Below are 23,645 nucleotides of genomic sequence, written 5' to 3'. Positions count from 1 at the left end.
TTAATTTATCCCGGAATTTGCGAATATCATTGATAACGACCTACTTTCTATGAGCAGAACCGTGCAGATCAAACCCCAAAAACTAATACTGGCTAGTATGTATCGTAATATATAATTCATTTAAACATGACTCGTCAAGCTGTTGATCAGGAACACCTGCATTCCCTTTCAAAGATGAAATGCAGCAGGATTCGCCATAATCTGGTCGTAACTAGACGAAAGTCATCCGGCAAGAGGGCACCACGATCGAGGAAAAGTTCATCAGCGACTGGTTGCTACCCCATTGTGGTCAATCCATGTAATCTCCAGCTTTTGTATCGGGGTCCTCTTCATACACAAAGGACGAGTAGTATGGGTGCAGGGATTTGGAGCCATAATTTGACAGGATCCCATAGAACACCTGGACAACATCAGATCCATGGAAGGTTCCTAGGAAGGGAAGGCCATGGTCGTAATATGACAGATAGGATAGGACCAAGAAGGGACGTCTGGTTTCGTTTTCTGGGTGTAGTTTAGGAAAGCCCGGCATGTGAGAGTTAAGGGCAGATCACCCAGAATGGCTCCCAGTCGTTTATATTGTGGGTACCAGTTATAAAGGTATCCCGTGCGGAAGAGTGAGCCGTCTTCTTTGATATCTTGATAGGTGGCGACAAAATCCGTAATCTGCTGTTGGGAAGCGTTGAAGAACAGAGTCTGTAGGTAGTCCACGATATGATCGGTGGTTGTCAAATTGTTCGGAAATAGAGAAAAGACAGTGCTCTCATCTTCTTGGTCGCCAACGATGAACGGCAGCCCAGGCGTATTTGCCCTGGATAATTAGTTGTTCTGGTGCTTCAATTAGAACCGTGCTATCCGGACGAGGCAGAGGACTCGGCGACAGAATTATAACCTAAGATGCCCGGAACCGAGTTGGCGGCGTTGAGAAACTTGGTATAATCCAGCCCGCGTAGACATCCGAGGGTGTCATTGGCGCCACTGCAACCGGCGCTGTTAACCACAGTATCGTATATGGCCTTGCCTTTCGAGCCGTCAGCGGGATTTACAGGCTCAATGCTGCCGGAGTTCATGGTGGCACTGCGAAAGAGCAGTGCACCGTTGTATGTATTGTCGCCATCATATATGGCCATCTGATAAAATACTGAGAGGGCACCGGCAGACTCAGCCCAAATGGTCACCTTGGACGGATGGCCTCCAAATGCGGCGATGTTGTCTGCGTCCCATTGTAATGCAAGACGCTGGTCCATAAGTTCGAGATTGGCGGAGCTAGCTTTCAGGATCTCTGCACCCGGCAAGAACCCGAACCCCCCGAGACGGTAGTCCATGGCCACGAACATGACTGGCATATCCAATTTCACAGGGCTCGCCACAAAGTTTAATCCATCGTAGATGGCGGTGGCACCTTACTCAAAGCCACCACCAAAGATCCCGACCAGCACTGGTAGCTTTGCGTCTGGCTGAGTTCCGGACGGGCGACGTACATTGAGAGTCAAACAGTCCTTGGCAGTATTGGTGATTCTAATCAAAGCAAAGGCTTTCCAAACGCAATCGTCGTTATTGCCTGTCTCATTTCATCATCCAACATTCCCATGAGTGTTCGATCCGAACCATTCTCATCCATTGAGTATCGTGGGCCAACGCAATGTGAACTTCATAATCCTTTTCCATGACTCCAAGCGCTGCGACAGTCTCTCGTGTTGCCTCTAGGTTATCCTGAAGACAATAGGTTTTCCCGTCGGGGAGGGGCACCACTGCAAAATCAGAAATTCCGTCGATAATACGCCTTTTCAATGCTGAATTAGACAGATTGAGAGTATCAGCCTTGGAACTCCCTAACTTGAATGGCAACAGTCGCTCCCTAGCAGGACCCACTCTCCTCATTCGAGTCTTGCAACGGCGCATAGGTTTCCAGGAATATACCCTGGAGCCTAACATATCCAAAAACTACCGTCTCCATAAAGGTCCATTGCGGACTTGAACAGTCCAAACGATGCCCAAGGACCATTCAACGTTTGCCATCTCTCGGTCATCTTTTGTAGATCAATGAATCGACCATCGACCATCAAATATTGAGCTTGGGTCCCGGAAATGACCAGGATGGCAGTGCTCTGCGGCGCCCGGTCCGAAATACCCTGTCGCTAACAGAAAGATTGACCGTACAGGCCAACAGTGGTCAAAGTGTGCATGGCTGCAGAATGCGTTAGAATGTAGGTGATAAGAGGAATACATCGTGGATTTGGCTGGGAGCTTACCTGAACAACACAATGTCAATCTGCTGTGGCTCAAGGTTATTTCGAATCTTAAGCTGCTCTTGAACTGTCCATTTAGGGCCGATTGGTGTCAACATGGACCATCCACTAGTGGCAATGAATGTACTGTAATCATCATTGTTCTGTTTATAATTATAAGCCATATCCATTAGGAACCACTTAGTGCATAACGTGCTTGACCCCTCCCCTTACATTGGAAATACCGATGTCCCAAAGGACGTGACGTTCGAGGGATGGATGGTAAATATAAATTGACCAGTTGTATAAGTGCTCGATCGAGTCATCCGTGTTGGTTATAATCATGTGCTGCGGATTCATCATACTGCCGCCGTTTAAAAGCTGGAGCTTAACGAAAGCGTCCGTATGAGGAAGTTTCAAAGCCATATCTCGTGAGTCGAAGAGTATAGGCGAAGGTAATGCAAAATATCTCGATTGGAGACAAGTCGGTCTGACTTTAACGACGCATTTGGAGAAAATACCCCACATGTAACCCCTTCCCCTAACGGACCTCGGACTTCTAGGATAGATCAGTTAGATCCTCGTCCTGTCTCCTCTCTTTTCCTCTTCAAACTCTATCAGTCAATATTATCAATACATTCGTATTATCTCCTTTTTCATTGCCGCTTCCGCTGATATGCTTCACACTTTTTGTGTATCTCAACTTTGACAGCCTAGGCAAGGTTTACTTCCAGACGTATAAATCCTATATCTGTTTCCACTTTTATGGCTCATTTCAACAATTTTCCATAAATCTAACATATTTGAATATTTAAAAAGAATATAAAAAAATTCAATACACCAAATATGTAAATATATGAATATGTGACGAATAGTTATATTCGTTCCTAAACGAAAAGGACCCCCAACCCCCCCACATGTGTTCCCCGCAGCCCCATGAAGATTATGGACGTAATGATATAGTCTCGGGATTTGTTCGAAAGGACATTAGCCGTGATTACGGAGTTATGTTAGCTAATTTTGGAAGTTGCTAGGCTTCCAAACTGCTACCTATCCAGTTCTAACGTTCTGGGGGTTTATCATGGCAACTGCGGAAACCCAACACTTTCGCTCTGAATGCCATATTCGAGGGCATCCGGCGTGATGATCAAAATGTGCCCGTTCATCAACTTCGACGGGGCTATTGTTAAAGAGGTACTGTAATAGGTTAATAGACTTTAATTAGAGGGCTATAAGTCTATCCGCCGACAAGGGGATATTTCGGCCCAAAGACCTAAGATTAAAGGTGATGAAGTCTCGCGGAAAACGTGGAAGTTCTGTGGGAGATATACCATTATCCTTGCGGAAACTGGATGAAAAGTGAACAGTCGACCATCGGTTCACACGGCCCTCTGCATGATTGGCCATGGCAATAGAGATATATCAGTCAAAGCCAAGTCCGCCATCTTTGAGACTGGAAATTTGTGTTAAGGATATGTGAAAATTCAGCTTGTTGGGCAAATCAATGCTTTTTTCAGATGAAGACTTTTGCCATGATGCTAGTCGATGAGAAAAATTGGCAAAATACAACAGCCTTCGTGGAGATAACAATCAAGTTGCCCTGCAACTCCTCAAATTCATCGTTTTCCTGGAACCCGATCTTGATATTCGGCCCCTCCTTCTCTTGCTACCACGTTTGAAAGGATTCTCACGGCCAAACCGGGTTAATCATGCCTTCGGATTTAGCACGCAGATCACTCGTGGTTTCATTGACAGAGTCATGCTGTAATTGAAATGTGTGCGGCAAAAGACGCCCGTTGAGGCGCTTGAACATTTTCGTGTTCTTGGTGTCAAGGTACGTCAACTCGATATGGGCGTTATGGAGACAGACACTTGCTCCGTTAACACTGTTGAAGGCATAACTTCTTCCCGATGCATTGTGGGATTGACGTGGTGGATCTTGCAAGTGAAAAAAAGGTATCTAGACGTGACCGGGGTGATGTAGTCGTGGGTCTCACGGAAATTCCCACCTAAGGACCTCTCAAAGACAACCTCAGCAGTCCCATGCAGGTAGCTATCATAGGTTCGAATGTCGCATTAACGCGATTGAGGGCAAACTTCATTATCGCGCCGACCTAGCTAGCCGTTGTGCCTTTCCATCTTCCGTTTCCGTTAGCAGGAGTTCTCGGGTTCGGGGGGTGCAACTAGGCAATAGGGCGCGTCAGAAACAATTTCGCATCCAATAAACCAGTGGGTTCATGATTCGTCAATGGGCTGGAGGATCTGTATGGGAGTCCAAGAGATACTTTTCTCCATCCGACTGATAGATGAGACAGCTGGGAGCTTTGTAACATCTATACGGAGCCCATCCAAGATATTATCCTTTGTAGATTGGTCGGTGCGATCGGAAGTAAGTAATAAAGAAAATGAGGGTCAGATTCTTGTGAAGTTCTAAGAGACTGTCTTTGCCAGAGCCGATCACTTCGACTTTTGGTGCGATCGATCAGGTTCTCTTTGAAGAAGTGCAAGTGCCTGTCGGCACGATCAGGGTGGGATCAGAGTAGTGACTTTTTTCAGGTTGATATAACTCCCCACGTATAGGTGTCCAAAACAGACTTGCCAGTGCGAGCCAGGGTGAATTTCAGTTGGGTCGGAATCATGATCGAATTGATTCGGATCCAAAGGAATCTCCGAAGGTCCATCGAGAAGATCTGGGATAGGACCGAGGTTGGGAGTTCGATCTTGCTTCCCTCCAAGAAGCGCCCATTATGAGGGCCTGTCAGTACAACCTAGCTAGGCACCTGGACGAAGGTCATCCTCATATCCATCTAGCTTTCCTTGTTGGAAATGTTCATATAAACTGAGGTGGGATTGTACAAACGTGCAGATCATGGTTATATGGATTTGACTTTCTCAAAGTGTGCCGCCGGTCGGAGCGATTTGAGCTGAAATCAAGTCATGGAGAAACCTTAGCATGGTACCCGTGCTGTTGATCCAATGTCGAAGGGAATCAGAACCCTGATCCTGGCCAGATGGATGTGGCTCCCTTCCAAGGAGGAATTATCGGAAGGGCCTGTAGGTACGACCGAGGTGACATCTGGGTCGGAAGGAGGCCAGGTTGATATGGCTTGCTTATAAGGTATTTGCGCCAAAGTTATCGGTATTATTGGGGTTGGATTGAACTCAAGATCATCGTAAAACTATGTTGTAGGTCGACCTGACCAAAGACCGCTCCCTATACCCCACCCCGATTGTGCTGTGAGGATGGTGCAAAACTTCCCGGAAGGAATCCGGGTGGATATAACCTAATGCTAGATCGCACCGACTGGCTTCTCGGAGGAAAGTCTGATTGGATCAAAGTCCCTACCCCTATCCTAATTTAAATCGCACGGACGGGGTGGCACTGCTTGGAAGAAACACGGATAGTTTTTACCTAGAGGTTGTGCTAGACCGCACTGACATGGCGTCGCGGTCCATTTTAAAAGGTGACTAGGTCGATCCGGAAGAAGATTTGGGACGGGACCGTCGGTGCGAATTAACATGCGATCGGGGGAGAGACTAGTCAGGGAGATCTTGATGATTTTCGTGAGATCAATCAAGTTTCGCGCAATATTTAGAAGGGATAATCGAGGCGACCTGGTATCAGATCGGGGCTGAGTGGTCAAACCGAAATTTGGTTTTTTTTTTTTGGGTTTGCTTCCTTGTACCGGGCAGTGTAATTTGAGGTACGTACGGGACCCTTGTGCTGGCTGAAAGCATCTTCTCATGTCCCGATAGAACCCGTAGGGGAAATATGAGATGGTCCGCCAGTCAGCTGCTGCAATGGCGTCCATCGGGTGCTTCCTCGGCGAGGCAGAAGTACCGAGCATGATATCGCAGCTGAGAAACAGTGTCTATGGAATTACTTTCTTTTACACCGGTCAGCTCGGCTCGATCTGCTCTGTATAGGCTTTTGCAATGTCGGGTGTGTTTATCCATATGGCTTGTTCATCTGGGGATTCCGCTATGTGTATTACCCCAATGGCTCGAGGCTCGAGTCGCTGTGAAAGAACGGAAGGAGAGATACCACGTTATAGCCACTTTAATGGCACCTGGTGAACCTTTGGATTTCGGAGTGGCTTTGCGCGTGATAGGTGTGAAATAAATTCTAGTAGGGTCGTCGGCAATAGGAAACTTGAAAGAAAAGAGGAGAAGATGAAAAGGGGTTAGCAGTCGGAAGAAAATTGCCAGGTGTTTTACGGGAGTTATTAAACACATCGTTCCCACGATCCCTTGAAGGCGACCAAGGCGACCAAGGCTGCATGGTCACAAACATAATCTGACATTGTAACAATGCAGGTATGCGTGGTCATGCGAGGGGATGCATATCCACTCAAAACAAGACATGGCCAAGTCAGCTTACATAGCTGGGTATTGGTAATTCCACAGACACACAGTGGCGTTTCATTAATATTTAGATCCCAATACTTCGACCATTGACCGCTTTTATATATCGCCTACCTATTCCTACTAGGGCGCGCAGTATACGCTGATTATCGAGGTTACTATCCCTTTTCTCTCTGTTTTTTACCTCTCTAGTTCCATCTCTATATTATCTACTATTATAGAGCGAGGCCCTAAGCTCGTTCCGAGCGTATATGCGAGCTAAAACGTTTGATTTTGAATAATATTAATGTTCTACCGGCAGGAAATAAATGGGTCTCGGACCTTGAGAAGGTACCAGGGTTTAAATGTTAATGAATCATAACTGTAACTAATTAAACCCACCATATGTATGTTATGTTATCGTCCAATCAAAAAACGGTCAAGGGAATGCCTAAGGACACAGTGGTCAATGCAGAATAAGTGGGCAAGGTTGTCTGGAGTATCGCCACATGGGAGCTGCGCAAAGCGGTGAACGTGCCAAAGTGAGCGAGGAGCCAGTGACATTGATCAACATGCCAATAATCCAGAAATCACCCTGATATGCGAGTGTAAGTGTCACTGCACTTTTGATCTCCTGACAACGCACCAAGGTAGACGTTGGATGGGACTGTCGGCCGGCTTCGCGCCATTCACATCAAACACAAGCATTCTGACGGGTGATAAACTGCATATTCCGGAGACTCAAGCGATTGTTCATTGCAGATACTACACGGTGGTGAAAGAAACGAGGAAACGACACATACAACATGATTATCCCTAGAATATCGGACGATGTGTGGCATGAACTGGAGGGAATTAGGAAGGGCAATCAGGATGCCTAATCGCATTAGACCGGGGAGGGGGGTAGACCCATGGCTTCCAAGTAAAACAGGTAGTCAGCTTGATAGTCATGAGGTTATAGGATTCCCGGGGCACCGACGGCCCAAGAGACTGCCAATGCACGAAAGCAGTTTGTAAAAGAGTCGGGTAATCGATGGCAATATCACAAGGCCAATCACACCATGTCTCACTTCTCCAGGGGGAAAGTAGTGGGAATTTGACCTTGAGCCTAATCAGTTGAGGCCCCGCACTTTTTGCAAGGGAGTGTAGTTCAAGTTTTGTGATTGGTCGGGGGCCATGTGCGGGATATCAAAGGATATCAGTTATCGCACCTCGGTTATCAGCCGTTCTTTACTGTGATTAGGTAGATGAGTTGGCCAAGCAAACAGGGTTACAATGTAACCTACCAGCCAAGCGACATGGCGCGGGGAGATACTCGGCCAAACCGCCCCAAGACACGCTAAGGCGACGCCAAGTAACACAAAGTGGATATCAAAACTGGGGGGCCTAAGCCCACATTAGCTCTTTAATTGGACGATCCAAGTCTTATTGACCATTAGCCTCCCGGGATCTCTTTTGATTTGGAACAAAGCTGGAACCTTGCTTATCTCGTCCAGAGGAAAGTGGTTAGGCCGGATGAGCCCGAGGCTCCCCATTGGAGGCACAGATCCCAACAGGTTTAATCTTGAAAAAGTACCAGACGCAGGGTCTCTTCCGGCTATTGACGGTTTTTGCCATGTCCGCCGTCCGCCACCTCCCTAATGCAGACATTGCCCCGGGTTCTAGAATGGAGGAACGTGAGAAATGAGTAGTGGATATCTTGGAAATCACAGTTAAACGGTTCCGCTAATCACGCCATGGGGCATATAATTCCTTCACCTCGCCCTCCCGCAAGTCTTTCTTCCTTTCTTTTTTCTGCCGAGTGTTTCATCTCCCATATCACTGGATCCCAGAACCGCCAATATGAATGCCAGCGATCCTGTCGATGTGGCTGAGATTGCCAAATCAAAGGCAATCTCCCACGATATCGGTACCAACGAGAAAGCCCCCGTGGTTGATGAGCTGACCATCGACAATGCGCCCCTGCGGGAAGTGTCAATCGAAGGTGATTCTCTGGATAAAACTACTCCTACCGAGGAGGAACTGGCCACTTTGCGACGTGTTGCCGGCAACTTGCCTGTGGCTGCATACAGCGTTGCCTTTGTGGAATTGTGCGAGCGTTTCTCGTACTACGGTGCTACTGCTGTTTGTATGCAGTATCAATCTTAGAGAAAGAGAGGATAGACGGCTAACCTGAATTAGTTGTCAATTTCATTCAGCGGCCTTTGCCTACTGGATCCACCACCGGTGCCCTCGTTCCAGGTGTCTCCGACTGGAGCAATGATTCACCCGGAGCTCTAGGTATGGGCCAACAGGCCTCCACTGGATTGACATTGTGTAAGTGATATGTGGTCTCGAGGAGTTGCGTTCATCGCTAATATCCCTAACCTGCACAGTCAATTCCTTCTGGTCCTACATCATGCCTCTCTTTGGTGCCATGGTTGCTGATCAATGGTGGGGTCGTTACCGCACCATCATGTCCGCGATTGCCTGTGCACTCATTGGACACGTAATTCTCATCATTTCTGCCATTCCCAAGGTTATTGAAAGTCCCAACGGAGCCATTGCATGCTTCTCTATTGGTCTGATCATCATGGGTGTAGGAACTGGTGGTTTCAAGGCCAACATCGCCCCCCTGATTGCAGAGCAATATCGCGAGGACAAGCCCTATGTCACGACACTTGCTTCCGGTGAGCGTGTCATCGTTGACCCATCTGCCACTGTTTCCCGTATCTACATGTACTTCTACATGATGGTCAATATCGGTTCTTTTGTCGGTCAGGTCGCCATGGTCTACGCTGAGCGATATGTTGGTTTCTGGCTCTCTTACCTGCTCCCCACAGCCATGTTCTGTCTGTGCCCTGCTGTGTTGCTCTTCTGCAAGAAACACTACATCCTCACTCCTCCCGGTGGATCAATCTACCCCAAAGCCTTCAAAGTCTCAATGTTGGCGATGAAGGGCCACTGGACCCTGAACCCCGTGCGATGGTAAGCTACGTCCCGTCCCGTTAATGCCAAGTCTTACACCTACTGACCTTCATCTGTAGGTTCAAGAGCTCTGGTGTCGATATTTGGGCTGCCGCCAAGCCCAGCCACCTCGGAGCCAGCAAGCCCGCGTGGATGGACTTCGACGATGCATGGGTTGATGAAGTTCGCCGTGGACTGCTCGCCTGCAGAGTCTTTTTATGGTACCCCCTTTACTGTATGTGTAACGCTCCCTCCTGTTGTATTCGCATATGCTGACCATATTTAGGGCTCGCCTACAACCAGATGTTGAACAATCTGACATCTCAAGCGGCCACCATGAAACTTGGAGGTGTCCCCAACGACATCATCAACAACCTCAACCCCATTGCACTCATCATCTTCATCCCCATCTTCGATCATATTGTATACCCTTGTATTCGCAAGATGGGTTTCCACTTCACCCCATTGAAGCGTATCACGGCCGGTTTCATCGTGGCCGCCCTCAGCATGGTCGTTGCTGCAGTCACCCAGTACTACATCTACAAGTTGGGCCCCTGCGGTAACCAGGCCAACATGTGTCTGGAGGTTAAGCACGAGCACACCAACATCTCAGTTTGGATCCAAGCCTTGACCTACATCATGGGTGGTATTTCCGAGATCCTTGCATCCATTACTTCCCTCGAATATGCCTACACCAAGGCCCCGAAGAACATGCGATCCCTCGTCCAGGCTGTCTCGCTCCTGATGAACGCCTTCTCATCTGCCATCGGCCAGGCTTTCATTGGTCTGGCTGATGATCCTCTCTTGACTTGGAACTACACCGTGGTTGCTATCCTCGCCTTCCTGGGTGGTGTTGGATTCTGGGCCACCAACTACAAGTTGGACGCCCAGGAGGACGCCATGAACATGCTTCCAGACAGCGAATTTACTCCTCAGATGGTTGTAGATGAGGAGCGAAAGTAAAGCGATGATCATTTTCCGTATCGAAATGAGATATGTCAGGATGAAGTAATGGTATATATGGATGGTTCGGTCCTGGCATGATTGGCTAAAGCTGAACATAAACAAATATAGTTTTCAAGACCATGGATACCCATTGAAATGATATTTTATTTAATCAACTTCGTTCTTTCGTAGACTATGTATTTTGTTGTCGTCAATGCTTTGTTGCCTCTTTGAGACTGTTCCTCTCGGGCAGTCTCAGGAGCTGGGATCTCTCTCAGACATTGTTTGATGGCTCCTCCATCACTTCTTCCAATCGCACCTTTTACCCTTGGATTGTAGTTTGGATGTCTGTTTTACTCCGGTCATCGCCTCTTTTACGGCTCTTACTTTGTTAACTATCAATAGCATCGACCAAATACGGATTTAGAGGGATCAACTAACCTCAGTAGAGGGTTTACTTTCTCTTCCGCAGACCTTGCCTCCTGGTGCTGTCCTTCTGTTTCTTTTTCTGTATTTCATCCTGCTTAACACCGCGTTTGCTTCCTGCACCTCATTTCTTGTTGTCTTTTTCTTGCCCTCCGTTTTCTCCCTCTTGTTACTTTTAGTCCCCTTTTTATCAGCCTCCCCATTCCGTCGAATTTCCTCTGAATCACCCACAGCCTTCTCGCCCTCATCCCCAACATCAGCACTAGCCCTATGCCTCGCCTCCCTCACCTCACAGTATTTCCAACGAACTGCTTCCCGCCTTGCGACTCCTCGATCATCTTCTCATCTGTCCCCTCCTTTTCCTTTTCACCCAGGTATCGGGGTGTTTCTGAGCTTCCGTCCGGCCTTCTTCCTTTGGTGTTGTAGCCGCCGTGGCTTTTGTATTCGGATGCCATCATTGTGGCCGAACTGACGAAATCCGACTTGCCCACTGTGGTTTTAACCTTAAATCTTTCCCGAAACTTTAATTTTATCCCTTTTAATAGGGGCAGCGCTGTACACATCGAGTTACCAGAGATAATTGTTGGCCCGATCTAATCTGGAGTGTTGATGTTATTTTGTTTCAATGGAACTAAAGTCTATTCCTTTTATTTGCGACTCACTTAGGTGGTCCAGTGTTGGTAGAGTCATGTTCAAGGGTTTGGGCTATTGGTAGTAGAATGTGATCCCATGAAATCTGCCAGAAGGTGCAAAGCACCGGGGTCACGATACTGTCTGCATTGATGTCATGCGACCAGAGGATGCATATGCCACATCACTGGTGATTTCGACAGCTCGCTCGTGGTCGAAGGTGATGGCTAATTCTCGTACGAGTCTCAGCATGTGAGGTGTACTTCCTTGCTGGGGATGTGGCCGAGTTTGACTCAGCGAAGCAATGCTTGCCAGGATTCCTATCTGAAAGATATTGAAGGAGGCCATGCTAGTAAATCACTATATGACAAGGTGAATTCTAACGAGAAGATGTAAGCGTTAGTCGATATCCCCGAGTTTGAACACCGGAGTACGTGTAAAGCAGAACTCGGCTCATGGTAACTGTGAATGAGAGCTTAGGGAGGGAAAGTAGGGTGGGCTTGCGACTATCTTGTGAGGTCGTATTTTGGATTTTGCCGTCGGTGGCAACGTGAAGACTAGGGATTCCCTAGTACATACTTCTACTAGGACTTAGGGAATATAGATAACTTTCGCTTTTGAGAAGATATTTCAAGAGATGTATCACCGTGACTATTCAAAGCAAACTTCGTTTAGGCCAGCCATGTAGGTAGGCATTTTCTAGGGAACAAGGAAACTCGAGATATAAGTCCAGATGGCACAGGTGTTATTCATTTTAAGGCGGTTGCATATTGTGATAAGACCCAGCCTTGATCACAATATAAAACGAAAGCTTATATAGAGAGACTAGTAGATCATTGCTTATCACTTTGAAAATCGTAGACATATAAGAATTTTACAGTCTGAGAAACTAAGTGGATGGATAAGAGATCGTGACAGTTGTATAGGACAAGGTGAAAATCCCAACCTTAGAAGAATTTCCTACTTACGTAGGAATATATTTTCCTCGAGCGTTCTATAGCTATAGCTGCTTCAATGTGACTATGCGGGAATAATAGAGGGGTTTGAGGTCCTTTACCTCGGCTGAAAAGGGCGGAAGAAGCAATCATTGACGATCGTGCTACTTACCAATAGATATAAGCATGTAGGGAGAACTACAGAATTATAACAATAAAATTAGTGATTCCCTTCAATTGGGCGAGTACTTTCAATATTTGAATGCGGTTAGTCACACGAAGCCAAGATAAAGCAACATGTGCTCGAAATGGATTCACAAGATCTACGCTAAGTGATCTACATCGTAGTAGTCACACATGCTATGTACTACAACGACATGCTATGTACTACAACGACATGCTATGCACTACAACGACATGCTATGCACTACAACGACATGCTATGTACTACAACGACATGCTATGTACTACAACATGCTAGCATTGTTTAGTTAGACCGAGGGTGTACGACATTAAAATGCAAGGGGGCCATGATCACGGTAGGTAATATCTAATATCATGAGGGTAAACAATGGAAGGGTCCTTCTACTTTATATAATGTTTTTCTCCTTAAGGCGTATATTTTGCGGGACAATATGGCTACGTTGTCTCTGGATTAATATGATTTCTGATATTCAGGTCAATAATCCATCTGGGGAGGTTGCTTCTACATGCCCCTTTTAAGGCGGCATACGTGAAACACAGTGCATCCATGCAACTAGCTAAGTGTGTATCTTGCATATATATTACTACGCTATATAGGGAATTTCTCTAGCAGGGCTTACTTGAGCTCATGGCTATTTTGTATTTTAGTTACAAATACGCCATATCAGTGATAGAATTAATAATGGAACAGGGATAGCTAACTAGTCAGCCGCTTATGCGGCCTTGTCATGTCTTTTCGATGGTCTTTTGATATTCTTTTTGGGTGTCTTTTCAGGTATATAGAAAAAAGGAATACTTTCTGCAACACACTTTTCTATGTATAACCCTTGATTAATGATGGAAGGGTAGAGAAATAAGGTGAGAAATGGCAGCTTAATTATGTGTAAATAATTTTTGGAATACAAACGCAGCCTGGATATCATTGCCCCTTTTTATATCCCATGCAAGACACTCGATCACTTTGAGGCCGTATAGATGGGGGCATCATCCAGTGTGTACCCTTCCAGCTACAACACGAGAATGCCAGCATGTATGGGCGAAAGAATCACAGCTCAGCATCCCTTCCCTTGCTGGTGTTCTAGTATCCAGGCAACGCATTGATGGCGGGCGTATGGGTGAGTGGGAGAGGATCACAAGCGAGAATTGGACGCCACTGCAGGCTATTGGATAATTAAGAGGCCCAGCTGAGGGCTCGGCTCGGCCCGGATAAGTGAATCTAGACTATAGATCAATTGAGGGCATCACAGAAGCAATTCTTAATATTACATGCTTTATAGAGTAGTGATCTACGTAGGAGAATGATTTATTTTTGCGGTGGCGGAGACCGTCGGGGTGGGGCAAACTTACATCATGCACGAGTCCACCTAGTGAATATATGTATACGGAGTACTCCGTATGGGGAAATGAGATCTGATGTAGATGTTGAGCCGAAATGATCACCGCCGATCTATCGGGTGTGTACGCATTAGCGTAAAATTCTGCGGGCCGCATCACAGTGAGACAGACATACATATATGATCTTGACCTTATGATGATCGCTACGAGAGACTTGCATGTAAATCTTAACCCATCGAAGAAAGATCACTACCTTGCCAAGGGTTCATTCAGATTGAGAAATTACCCACTCCACATGTAGGTGTCACGCTATTGGTAGTCACAAATATGTAACATGCCAGCTAGAGAACATAGTTAGCATAGCTAACAACTACTATTTAAATCATGTATTTTAGCAGGAAGATAAAATAATCACTGATCGAAAGGCGACAAGAGGTAAGCAGTAAATAGGAAAGGAAAAGATTTCCTAGTGTTCGAGGGTTAGAAGTTATGTAGCAAGTACACGAGGATTGAAAAATTTCCCGCTGTCCAACAGCATCTTCGGATGTTTCGGTTCACGAGGGGTATGGGTGGAATGTATGTATGATATTATAGAATCCCGGGTAAATAATGCCAATTGGTTTGTTCCGGCTGCCCTAAGATCGAATTATCCTCCGGATGCAGGGTTAGCGCTGCCGATATACTCAGCTGGGTGTTATACAGTCATCACGGTGCATCATAGGATTAAGTCCTGCCACCATTACCCCTCCTATTTTGGAAAACATCCCATATGTGGGTTGTCATCGGCGGTGGAAAAGGATGTCTATAAATATGAGCTAATTTCCCAGAGATCAATGGAATAGGTGTCTTTGTAATTCATTTCGTACACTTACAAAGTATCATTCGACACTATACATCATTTGCTCTATCTAATATGGTTGGGTCAATGATATGTCGAGTGCTTGGAGTGCTATCCCTCAGCGTGGTAGTCATTGCATCTCCTGTCCAACTAGCTCGCCGGGGTGAGTTCGGTTCCGCTTACAGAGTACAACAAAGCACAATGTCCAATCTGACGATGAAAATGCATCAGCAATCTCAAGCGAGTTACTCGAACGCTTCACGCTGTTCTCCCAATTCGCCACCCTATCGGCCTGTGATCAAAACATCAACCACACAGGCCAAAGTCTGACCTGCGACTACGGCACCTGCGGACTCGTAGCAGCCGACAACACGACGGTAATCAACGCATTCCACAGCGATAACGGACCCACAGGCTATATTGCCCTAGACCACACGCGGCAACTGATCGTCCTAACATTCCGCGGCACGGTATCGAAAAGCGACGGCAACACAGATCTCGATATTGTTCTCACCCCGATTGAGGACGTTTGCACCGGATGTAAAGCCCATCATGGGTTCTGGGTTTACTGGAGCGATGTAGCGACCCAGGCGACGACCCAGCTTCAAGATGCAACTAGCGCGTATCCAGGCTACAGGCTGAGCGTTGTAGGACACAGTCTGGGTGGGGGTATTGCGGCGCTAGCAGGGACTGTTCTTCGAACACAGGGGTTCACTTTGGATATTGTAAGTCAAGTTTCAGAACAGGACAGCAGGGTAGATGCCAGCTAACATATAGAAATCATCAGTGGACATTTGGAGGACCGAAACCAGGAAACTTGAAGCTGGCCGAGTTTATCACCAACCAACAAACGCCAAACAGCATCTACCGAGCCACGCATACTACTGACCCTGTCCCGAAAGTGCCGCTCAATCTGCCTTTCTTGGATTGGAGCCAGCCTTCGCCTGAATACTGGATTACTCTGGAGACTGGGGTGCAGGTTACCACTGATGGGGTGGAGTATATTGAGGGGATTAATAGTAAAGCTGGGAATGCTGGTTCGGATCGGGATTTGAGGTGGCCGAATCCTGAACATGGGTGGTATTTTGGAAATATGAGCGTCTGTGCCAATCCGTCGGATGCATCATCATGATAGACATTAGCTGATAAGTGTGATACTGTGGGAGAGTGTTGAAGTTATTTACTTCTCTGGCAGCATGTATTAAGTTTTAATGGACAACGAGACTGTACAGCTTGAAGAATAGGAATGAATGTATTGTTACTGAGCCTCCTGAAACGCCGTATGTACACCGAATCAGACAACCCAAAATGTAGTTAGCGCGCTATCATATCATAAAATTGCATCAATCAGGACATCTTAGGGCGCAGGCGCAGATTCGGCCCTTGCACAAACTCCAGTCCGGTGTCAATATCACCACTGTGAGCAAACTTCAAGTCCTTCAAGTAGTGATCACGCGGCTGCCACGGTCCGCGGTCGGCAGCTTTGGGCAAGACGCGCTCAGCAAGCGACACATAAGTCGACTTGAGGTTCAAGAGAGGACGATCCTGGAGCGTAGCAGCATCCTTCTCCTTCAAGCGGGGAACAGCAGAGATCAACTTCCGCAACTCGAGCTCCTTGAGCAAGCGACAGACAAACTGAGCCGTAGCATCCGAACCAAGGCTCCACGAGGCATTAGTATACCCAATAACGAAAGCGGCATTGGGCAGATCCTGGAGCATGATTCCATTCCACAAATACTTATCACCAACATCAATCTTCTTCCCGTCCACAGATAGCGCCGAGCCACCTGCGATCTGCAAGCGCAATCCAGTAGCTGTAACGATAATATCTGCCTCCAGTTGCTCTCCCGAATTCAAGATAATACCATTCTTCGTAACCTCACGAATAGTATCTGTCTTGACATCCGCCTTGCCCTGCCGGAGACTGCGAAACAGGTCCCCATCGGGACAAACACACAACCGCTGCTCCCAGGGGTTGTATCTGGGTTTGAAATGTGGGTCATAGGGGATATGGTTGGGCAATTGCTTGCGTACATTCAATTTTAACAGCCAGCGCGCGAAATTTGGGAACCGCTGGCAGAAGAGAAAGAAGAGTCGCGTGGTGTAGATCCAGATCATGCGTTGCATCCTGGCATACAGGGCATTGGGGAGGAGGTAGGAGATCCAGCGGCTGCTTGAACGGTTTGGGACGGAGAGGATATAGGTTGGGCTGCGCTGGAGCATTGTGACACGGGCGGCATGGTCGGCGAGATTGGGGAGCAGAGTGATGGCGGTCGCGCCGGAACCGATGATAACGATCTTCTTGTCCTTGTACTGCAAGTCCTCGGGCCAGAACTGCGGGTGGATGATCTGGCCCTGGAAGGCGTCCAGGCCAGGGATGTCGGCTTTCAGGGGATTCTTGTAGTTGTAGTAGCCTGTGCCGAAGATAACGTAGCGGGCGGTGTAGGTGTGTTGGGAGTCATTGTGGTTGACGGTCAGCGACCAGGTATTTTCATCGGAGGACCAGTTTGCCGATGACAAGCGGCGGTTGTAGAGGATTTTTTTGTCGATGCCGTATTTGGTCGCTGTGTCGCGTACATACTCCTTGATGGCAGAGCCCTCAGCGATGGGATTATCGTGGGACCAGGGGTTGAACTGGAAGCCGAAGGTGAAAAGGTCTGAGTCGGAACGGATCCCAGGATACTTGAAGAGATCCCAGGTGCCACCTAGATCGGTACGAGCTTCCAGAATAGTGTAGCTGTAACCAGGGAGTTGATCTTGGACGCGGTATGCAGCATTGATTCCGGAGATGCCTGCGCCGACGATGATAATATCGAAGTGTTTGGTTTCATTTATACCATTGGTTCCGTTCATGATGGATGAATGCAATCAATGAGCAATTACCAGTGGGTAGTGAATAGTGAACAACATTGTTATTTAAGAAAGTTGACATACCTCGGTTTCACGATTCGTTTGATCGGCAGATCGACATCAGTCGATTTGGGGTAAACAGCACGCAGAACCTTAAAAATCTGCAGGGGGAGACCGGGGAGATGGGGATTGATATTAGTACGAATATATATATAGATATATACAGATATACAGATATACAGATATCAATGTAGCATGTATGTATTCGAAAAATGAGTACAATAATTGTGACCTGAGAAGTTACATAGATCTTCGACTAATCCGGTTGGTGGGATGTCAGATCTATAGATATATGGATATATCCCTATATCCCTATATCCATATATCCATATAGCTTTAGATATAGAGACATGGATGTAAACATACACATTCATAAAATATAGCCAAACCTCGAAAGACATGCTGCGACCGAGGAATTTCCCCTAAACCTCGGCACCTTCCTAAATGGGATAGCCTTGCGAAGGATCGACACACTTCACTTTCACTAATGAACTAGCTAACTAGTTAATATATTAGTTACTACATCTACCTAACTATCATGGCCTCATATCCCCATAGATACAGTCATGAAAATACAATCATGTCTTTCAAAGTATCCAAAATAAAGCTCTCCTTAAAGGAGAAACTGGACTTCTTCCCGGCCGTGGCCTCCATCGTGATCGCCTACATCTATGCTCTCCTGACTGGCCTTCGGCGCACCGAACGCCAAGCCAAGTCTTTGTCCCTACACTTAGGTTATGCGGTGTTCCGCAAGGCGACCTCGCGGTTGACCGCGAGTCAGATGCAATATATCCTACCGCCATCTCATCAGATCTACGAACAACACTCCAAAAAGACCGGCAGGCTGCCCGAGTCGGTGGAATTGGGCGATGGAGCATTGGGCCACTGGGTGGGCGATCGAAATGCCGACAATGTCGTAGTCTGGTTTCACGGTATGTATATAGCCAACATAAAGGAAGACCATTCAACTAACCACATCTATCAGGAGGTGGTTTCGGACTGCCCGCCAACATGGGCTATTTCAAATTCTACGCGCAACTCCTAGGCGACCTCAGAGCCTCAGGCAAAAGCGTGGCAATCTTCAGTCTGACCTACACGTTGGCGCCAATCGCAGTCTACCCGACTCAACTCCGACAAGCCGTGAATTGTCTGCGATACATCCTCTCGCAGCCAAACCGCGACCCGTCCACCATTTTCCTGGGCGGAGACTCGGCAGGCGGCAACCTGGTTGGTGGAGTTCTCTCTCACCTGGCCCACCCACACGCAGAGATCAACCCCTTGCCATTGAACAGCAACCTTGGCGGTGCAGTGATGATCGCTCCGTGGACACTTCTCGAGAAAGAATTCCCAGGTATGGAGATCTACCACGGCGGTGATATCATTACCCAGGAAGTTGCAGGACCATGGGCGACAGCCTATATTGGAGACGGCAAGCGGGACTATTACACTGATTTATCGACCGCGCCGGCGGATTGGTTTACGACATTCCCGGTGAATTCGGTGTTGATTACTGCGGGCGGGAATGAGATTATGTTGCCTCTGATTCAAGACTTGGCGGCGAAGTTTAAGCAGGGCTTTGAGAATGTGGAGTTGTTTGTCGGGAATCGTGAGTGTCATGTTGCGCCGATATATCATTTGGAGTTGGGGGATGTTACGAAGACCGAGCAGGGGAAGAAGGTTGAGGCGGTTTTGGCCGAGTTGATGGTTTGATTATAGCAACGATGTACATACTGTACATACTGTACATACATGGATTGAGTACATATTGAAGACATGCATTAACTGTTTTAAACAGTAATAGTCAAAATATTCTGTGTCACTCGCAAGTGACTTCCGCAGACAATATATATACCCGGCCGGAAAGAGCTTGGTTTGATGCGACAAGTACGGCCTCCATAAAAAGGTACAATGTTATACACGAGCTGTGATATTACTCAAAGGGCTAAAGTTGACAAAAATCCACTCCGGCTATTCCTCGAGGAAAACATTACAACTCCATGGACCAGCCTGTGGGATTTCTGCGACTCTCAGCAATATGTACATCCGTCCTGTACAGCATCCAAAATGGGTACAACGTAATCATATCTCCAATCATTTCCAAAACAAAATAGTTATCTACTGCGCTTGCGCCTTCTCCGCCTCCTGCGCAATACGCATCTTCTTCAACGCACCCGACGCGAAAGTGCGCACACCCTCCTGCATCCAGGTCGGCATAGCACGCACCAAACTAGCCACTGATTGACTAGCAGGAAGAATTATCTGGCCACTCGTCTGGGTCAAGATCTGTTTACAGATAGCCTCAGACACCACTTGGGGGGTCATGATGGGCTGATGGAAATGTGCCTCGTTATCTGTGAGCAACTTGATCATGGGTGTACGCACCCACTTGGGGTGAATAATACTAAAGCAACAATCAGCAGAAATTCACATCACACTATATCCGAGGGTAACTCACCTAGTGCGCACATTGGGCGCATTATACCAGTACTTCAACTCCTGACGCAATCCCTCATGGAACGCAAGCGCACTAGCCTTAGAGCAACAATAATCCACCATCTCGCCGAGCGCTACAAAGCTCGCCATGCTAGCAATAGTAACAACGTGACCATGGTTGGCTTTTACCATAGCTGGCAGGAACTCCTTGACCATAAGGAAATGGGACAGGGTATTGACCTCGAACGTCTGACGAATCTTCTCCTCAGACTCATCAAGGATGGTCCCGTCATTTCCAACCCCAGCGTTGTTTATCAAGACCGTAGGCTCGCCGTGGCTGTCACGGATCGTGCTCGCAACCTGGGCGATATCAGCCGAGGAGGTGATATTCGCCTTGTAGAAGGTGACGTTGGCGGGTAATGTGAAATTCGGCTCATTAATGTCGAGGATGACAACACGCACGCCTGTGTGCGCTAGGTCTTCCATCACTTGCTTGCCGATTCCGCTACAGCCGCCCGTTAGCAGGATGAGCTCTCGGGCTGGGATCCATGGTTGGTTGGAGGTCCAGTTTTGTAGGGTGCGTCTTGAAAGGAAGCGGTTTGTAGCGCGCAGGATGGAGAGGGCGGCCAGAACACCGAAGGCTTTTTGAGCCGTTGAATTGTGGAGGAGAAGTTGCGTTGGCTCGGGGAGGTGGGATAGAGCTGTTTGGGTGTATTGGGTGATGAGGTCGAGGGTAGACATTGTTACTATTTGGGGAGGTATGGATGATGCGAGGTTGTGAGGTTTGATGTCGGAGGGTAAAGTGGTGATTATCGGATTATATTAAGGATAATAATCATATTAAAGCTATTAAAGATAGTATATTTAGGTCATTTCATCCCAGCCGAGGCTTCACAATTTTAAAGCTTTCCCACTAACAAGGAAAACAATGCGAGAGAATATTCCCCACAGGGATCGACGCAAGATCGACAGCAATTATATCTTCATTTAGATAGTTGAATTCTCTGCATGTCTTCTCTTTCTCTTCTTTCACATGTCTCTTGGCATCCCCGCATTGCAGATGATATCGCCTTATTACCCCAACCCTAAGTACCCCGTAGACATCCTATGAACTACTGGTCTAAGCCTCCACATTGAGATTCTGAATCATCACAGGCTACTGACATAGTCCACATACGCCTCCAAACTCTACACCCCTCTCTATGGTAATTACGAAACACTACCATATAGAACAAGCACGTAAAACTAGTACGCAGATCCAAATAATGGCAGTTCATAGAGCCGAGGTTTCGCATTGGTCACCCCAACAGGAGTGCCGATCTCTGTGGGGCATATCCGATGAAAAATGAGTTGATATAAACTTCGACTCCTGAATCCGAGGCTTTTGGCTTTCAACTCGATTCAAAGCAACATGGCTTTTAGCGACAGTATACTAGCGGTGAGTGCATTCACGCTTGCCGAGGCGTATTTCCTCCAACGCGCTGTCTTCGCCGACAAGACCTTCCAAACAATCTGTCTCACCGCACTGGGAGTAAATATTCTCCTCAAAGCCTTCTACGGTATAATAATATGGCCATTCCTACTAAGCCCAATGCGGCATCTACCGAAAGTCCAGGTAGGAAACACCAAAGCAAAACGAAAGCATACACAGAGTCTTAACAATGGACAGGGCTCCCATATAGAACTCATTTTCGACTCACCACGGGGAACAAAACCCCTCCAATGGATGAAAACTGTCCCAAACGAAGGACTCATCCACATGCGCGACATGTTCAATCAAAGCTATGTGGTCCCAACCAACCACCAAGCGCTACTAGATGTAATGAGCACGAACACATACGACTTCGAGAAGCCATGGCGGATGCGCAACTTCCTCGCGCGGATTATCGGCTTTGGAATGATTACCTCGGAAGGCGCAGCGCATAAGAAACAGCGCAAAGCCCTTACACCTGCATTCAATATCAAGAATATCCGCTCGATGTATTCGCTCATGTGGAGCAAGACAGGACAGTTACTGGATGAACTAGAGAAAGAAATTAAAGTGAACCCGATGGATGGAACGAGTTCAGAGGACCTGGAGGGTAAGGTCGAAATGTCCGAGTGGGCGAGGTATGTGTTGCGGGGATCGAACAATATCCCCGGGATATACAATACTAACAACCCTGCAGTCGCCTCACCCTCGACATAATCGGACCTATAGCAATGGGACGTGACTTTGGCTCTCTTCACAACAAGAGAAACAAAGTGGCAGACAGCTTCGCGAAGATCCTCGAGCCGACTAGGGAGAAGATGGCATTCCTGGTGATGAACTTTGCACTACCACAGTGGATGGCGAGGCGTGTTCCGTGGCGGATGAACGATGTACTGAGTGTCGAGACAGCGTATCTGCGCAGTGCTTGCGACGAGATTGTGCGCGAGAAGCGAGCCAGTCTGGCTGGGTCTAAGGTTTCTGCTCAGGATCTCGAGGCTGATATTCTGGGGACGATGATGCTTGGCGGGGATTTCTCGGATACGGAGTTAGTTGATCAGATGTTGACATTTTTGGCTGCCGGGGTGAGTATTTCAATGAAACTGCCTTGCTATAATCAGCTTGCGTACCCTGGTATTCGAGCGACTAGCTAACCCCTCCCAGCACGAGACCACCGCCAGCGCTTTAACATGGGCCTGCTATCTCCTCCATCTCCACCCAGAATACCAAACCCGCCTGCGCGATGAGATCCGTTCCAGGATCCCATCAGGCGACAGTCCAATAACCTACCAAGATCTCGAGTCCCTCCCTTTACTAAACGGCGTCTGCCAAGAGGTCCTCCGTCTATACCCAACAGTCCCAACGACCATCCGTGAAGCAGTCCGCAACACCGTCGTAGCAGGGAAGTACATTCCGAAAGGGACACGGGTGGTGTTATGTCCGTGGGCTATAAACCGAAGCCCACTCTTCTGGGGCGATAATGGGGAAGAATTTGTTCCTGAGCGCTGGATTGACACGGATAAGAACGGACACTGTATTCCGAACAATAATGGCGGGGCATCGACGAATTTCGCACAGATCACATTCCTGCATGGGCAGAGATCTTGTATTGGGAAGGACTTTGCGCGTGCGGAGTTGCGGTGTGCGATTGCTGGCGTTGTTGGACGGTTTTTGTTTGAGATGCAGGATCCAAAGCAGGTGATTCATGTTGCTGGGGCTGTTACTATTAAGCCGGTTGAAGGGATGCACTTGAGAATGCGAAGGGTTGATGGGTGGTAAATTTTGATCTTTGATGATTCACGATTTGGTATTTCATGTATCAGAGCTTCATTTTGACAGCTCAAATTTAAATTTTGTTGATCAGTTTTGATAGTAACGATGCCATGGATCTATAAACTGTCTCCGACTTATCCCCAAGCTGTAGGTGGGAAATATCATACAACGAATTGACAGTCATTGGCAAGCTATTCCCGGGTATGGGAGGGCTTCCTGGGCGATAGCAGTTA

General features: G+C 47.5%; 11 protein-coding genes across 11 annotated transcripts; 4 read left to right on the top strand and 7 right to left on the bottom strand.

Annotated features, from left to right (window-relative positions):
• Positions 1–289: 289 nt before the first annotated feature.
• N7537_012260 (Carboxylesterase type B) lies at positions 290–1,334 on the bottom strand (the record flags this gene model as incomplete). The annotated part of the gene is made up of 3 exons (XM_056903314.1): positions 290–501; positions 552–808; positions 859–1,334. The coding sequence occupies 3 exons, from the start codon at positions 1,332–1,334 to the stop codon at positions 290–292; spliced, it is 945 nt and encodes a 314-aa protein (XP_056748601.1).
• A 229-nt stretch (positions 1,335–1,563) lies between these two features.
• N7537_012259 (uncharacterized protein) lies at positions 1,564–2,410 on the bottom strand (the record flags this gene model as incomplete). Its single annotated transcript, XM_056903313.1, has 4 exons — positions 1,564–1,925; positions 1,946–2,135; positions 2,158–2,185; positions 2,250–2,410. The coding sequence occupies 4 exons, from the start codon at positions 2,408–2,410 to the stop codon at positions 1,564–1,566; spliced, it is 741 nt and encodes a 246-aa protein (XP_056748600.1).
• A 1,328-nt stretch (positions 2,411–3,738) lies between these two features.
• On the bottom strand, positions 3,739–4,038 carry N7537_012258 (uncharacterized protein; the record flags this gene model as incomplete). The annotated part of the gene is made up of 2 exons (XM_056903312.1): positions 3,739–3,891; positions 3,925–4,038. The coding sequence occupies 2 exons, from the start codon at positions 4,036–4,038 to the stop codon at positions 3,739–3,741; spliced, it is 267 nt and encodes an 88-aa protein (XP_056748599.1).
• Positions 4,039–8,411: 4,373 nt separating this feature from the next.
• N7537_012257 (uncharacterized protein) lies at positions 8,412–10,478 on the top strand (the record flags this gene model as incomplete). The annotated part of the gene is made up of 5 exons (XM_056903311.1): positions 8,412–8,697; positions 8,751–8,885; positions 8,945–9,536; positions 9,596–9,750; positions 9,802–10,478. 5 exons carry the CDS (start codon positions 8,412–8,414, stop codon positions 10,476–10,478), a joined length of 1,845 nt encoding a protein of 614 aa, XP_056748598.1.
• A 692-nt stretch (positions 10,479–11,170) lies between these two features.
• Positions 11,171–11,576, bottom strand: N7537_012256 (uncharacterized protein; the record flags this gene model as incomplete). The annotated part of the gene is made up of 2 exons (XM_056903310.1): positions 11,171–11,376; positions 11,549–11,576. 2 exons carry the CDS (start codon positions 11,574–11,576, stop codon positions 11,171–11,173), a joined length of 234 nt encoding a protein of 77 aa, XP_056748597.1.
• A 72-nt stretch (positions 11,577–11,648) lies between these two features.
• Positions 11,649–11,864, bottom strand: N7537_012255 (uncharacterized protein; the record flags this gene model as incomplete). The annotated part of the gene is made up of 1 exon (XM_056903309.1): positions 11,649–11,864. The coding sequence occupies one exon, from the start codon at positions 11,862–11,864 to the stop codon at positions 11,649–11,651; it is 216 nt and encodes a 71-aa protein (XP_056748596.1).
• Positions 11,865–14,903: 3,039 nt separating this feature from the next.
• Positions 14,904–15,960, top strand: N7537_012254 (lipase family protein; the record flags this gene model as incomplete). Its single annotated transcript, XM_056903308.1, has 3 exons — positions 14,904–14,991; positions 15,060–15,553; positions 15,616–15,960. 3 exons carry the CDS (start codon positions 14,904–14,906, stop codon positions 15,958–15,960), a joined length of 927 nt encoding a protein of 308 aa, XP_056748595.1.
• A 215-nt stretch (positions 15,961–16,175) lies between these two features.
• Positions 16,176–17,681, bottom strand: N7537_012253 (flavin-containing monooxygenase; the record flags this gene model as incomplete). The annotated part of the gene is made up of 1 exon (XM_056903307.1): positions 16,176–17,681. The coding sequence occupies one exon, from the start codon at positions 17,679–17,681 to the stop codon at positions 16,176–16,178; it is 1,506 nt and encodes a 501-aa protein (XP_056748594.1).
• Positions 17,682–18,318: 637 nt separating this feature from the next.
• On the top strand, positions 18,319–19,448 carry N7537_012252 (lipase/thioesterase family protein; the record flags this gene model as incomplete). The annotated part of the gene is made up of 2 exons (XM_056903306.1): positions 18,319–18,670; positions 18,724–19,448. 2 exons carry the CDS (start codon positions 18,319–18,321, stop codon positions 19,446–19,448), a joined length of 1,077 nt encoding a protein of 358 aa, XP_056748593.1.
• A 405-nt stretch (positions 19,449–19,853) lies between these two features.
• N7537_012251 (uncharacterized protein) lies at positions 19,854–20,912 on the bottom strand (the record flags this gene model as incomplete). The annotated part of the gene is made up of 2 exons (XM_056903305.1): positions 19,854–20,139; positions 20,194–20,912. 2 exons carry the CDS (start codon positions 20,910–20,912, stop codon positions 19,854–19,856), a joined length of 1,005 nt encoding a protein of 334 aa, XP_056748592.1.
• Positions 20,913–21,582: 670 nt separating this feature from the next.
• Positions 21,583–23,418, top strand: N7537_012250 (cytochrome P450; the record flags this gene model as incomplete). Its single annotated transcript, XM_056903304.1, has 3 exons — positions 21,583–22,280; positions 22,340–22,724; positions 22,804–23,418. The coding sequence occupies 3 exons, from the start codon at positions 21,583–21,585 to the stop codon at positions 23,416–23,418; spliced, it is 1,698 nt and encodes a 565-aa protein (XP_056748591.1).
• Between the last annotated feature and the right edge of the window lie 227 nt (positions 23,419–23,645).

The sequence above is a fragment of the Penicillium hordei genome, assembly GCF_028827395.1.
Source record: "Penicillium hordei strain IBT 12815 chromosome Unknown utg000006l_segment0_segment0, whole genome shotgun sequence".
In the NCBI taxonomy this organism is placed as follows: Eukaryota; Fungi; Ascomycota; class Eurotiomycetes; order Eurotiales; family Aspergillaceae; genus Penicillium; species Penicillium hordei.
The sequence above is the reverse complement of the archived record's forward strand: the minus strand, read 5'-3'. Positions and strand labels throughout refer to the sequence as shown.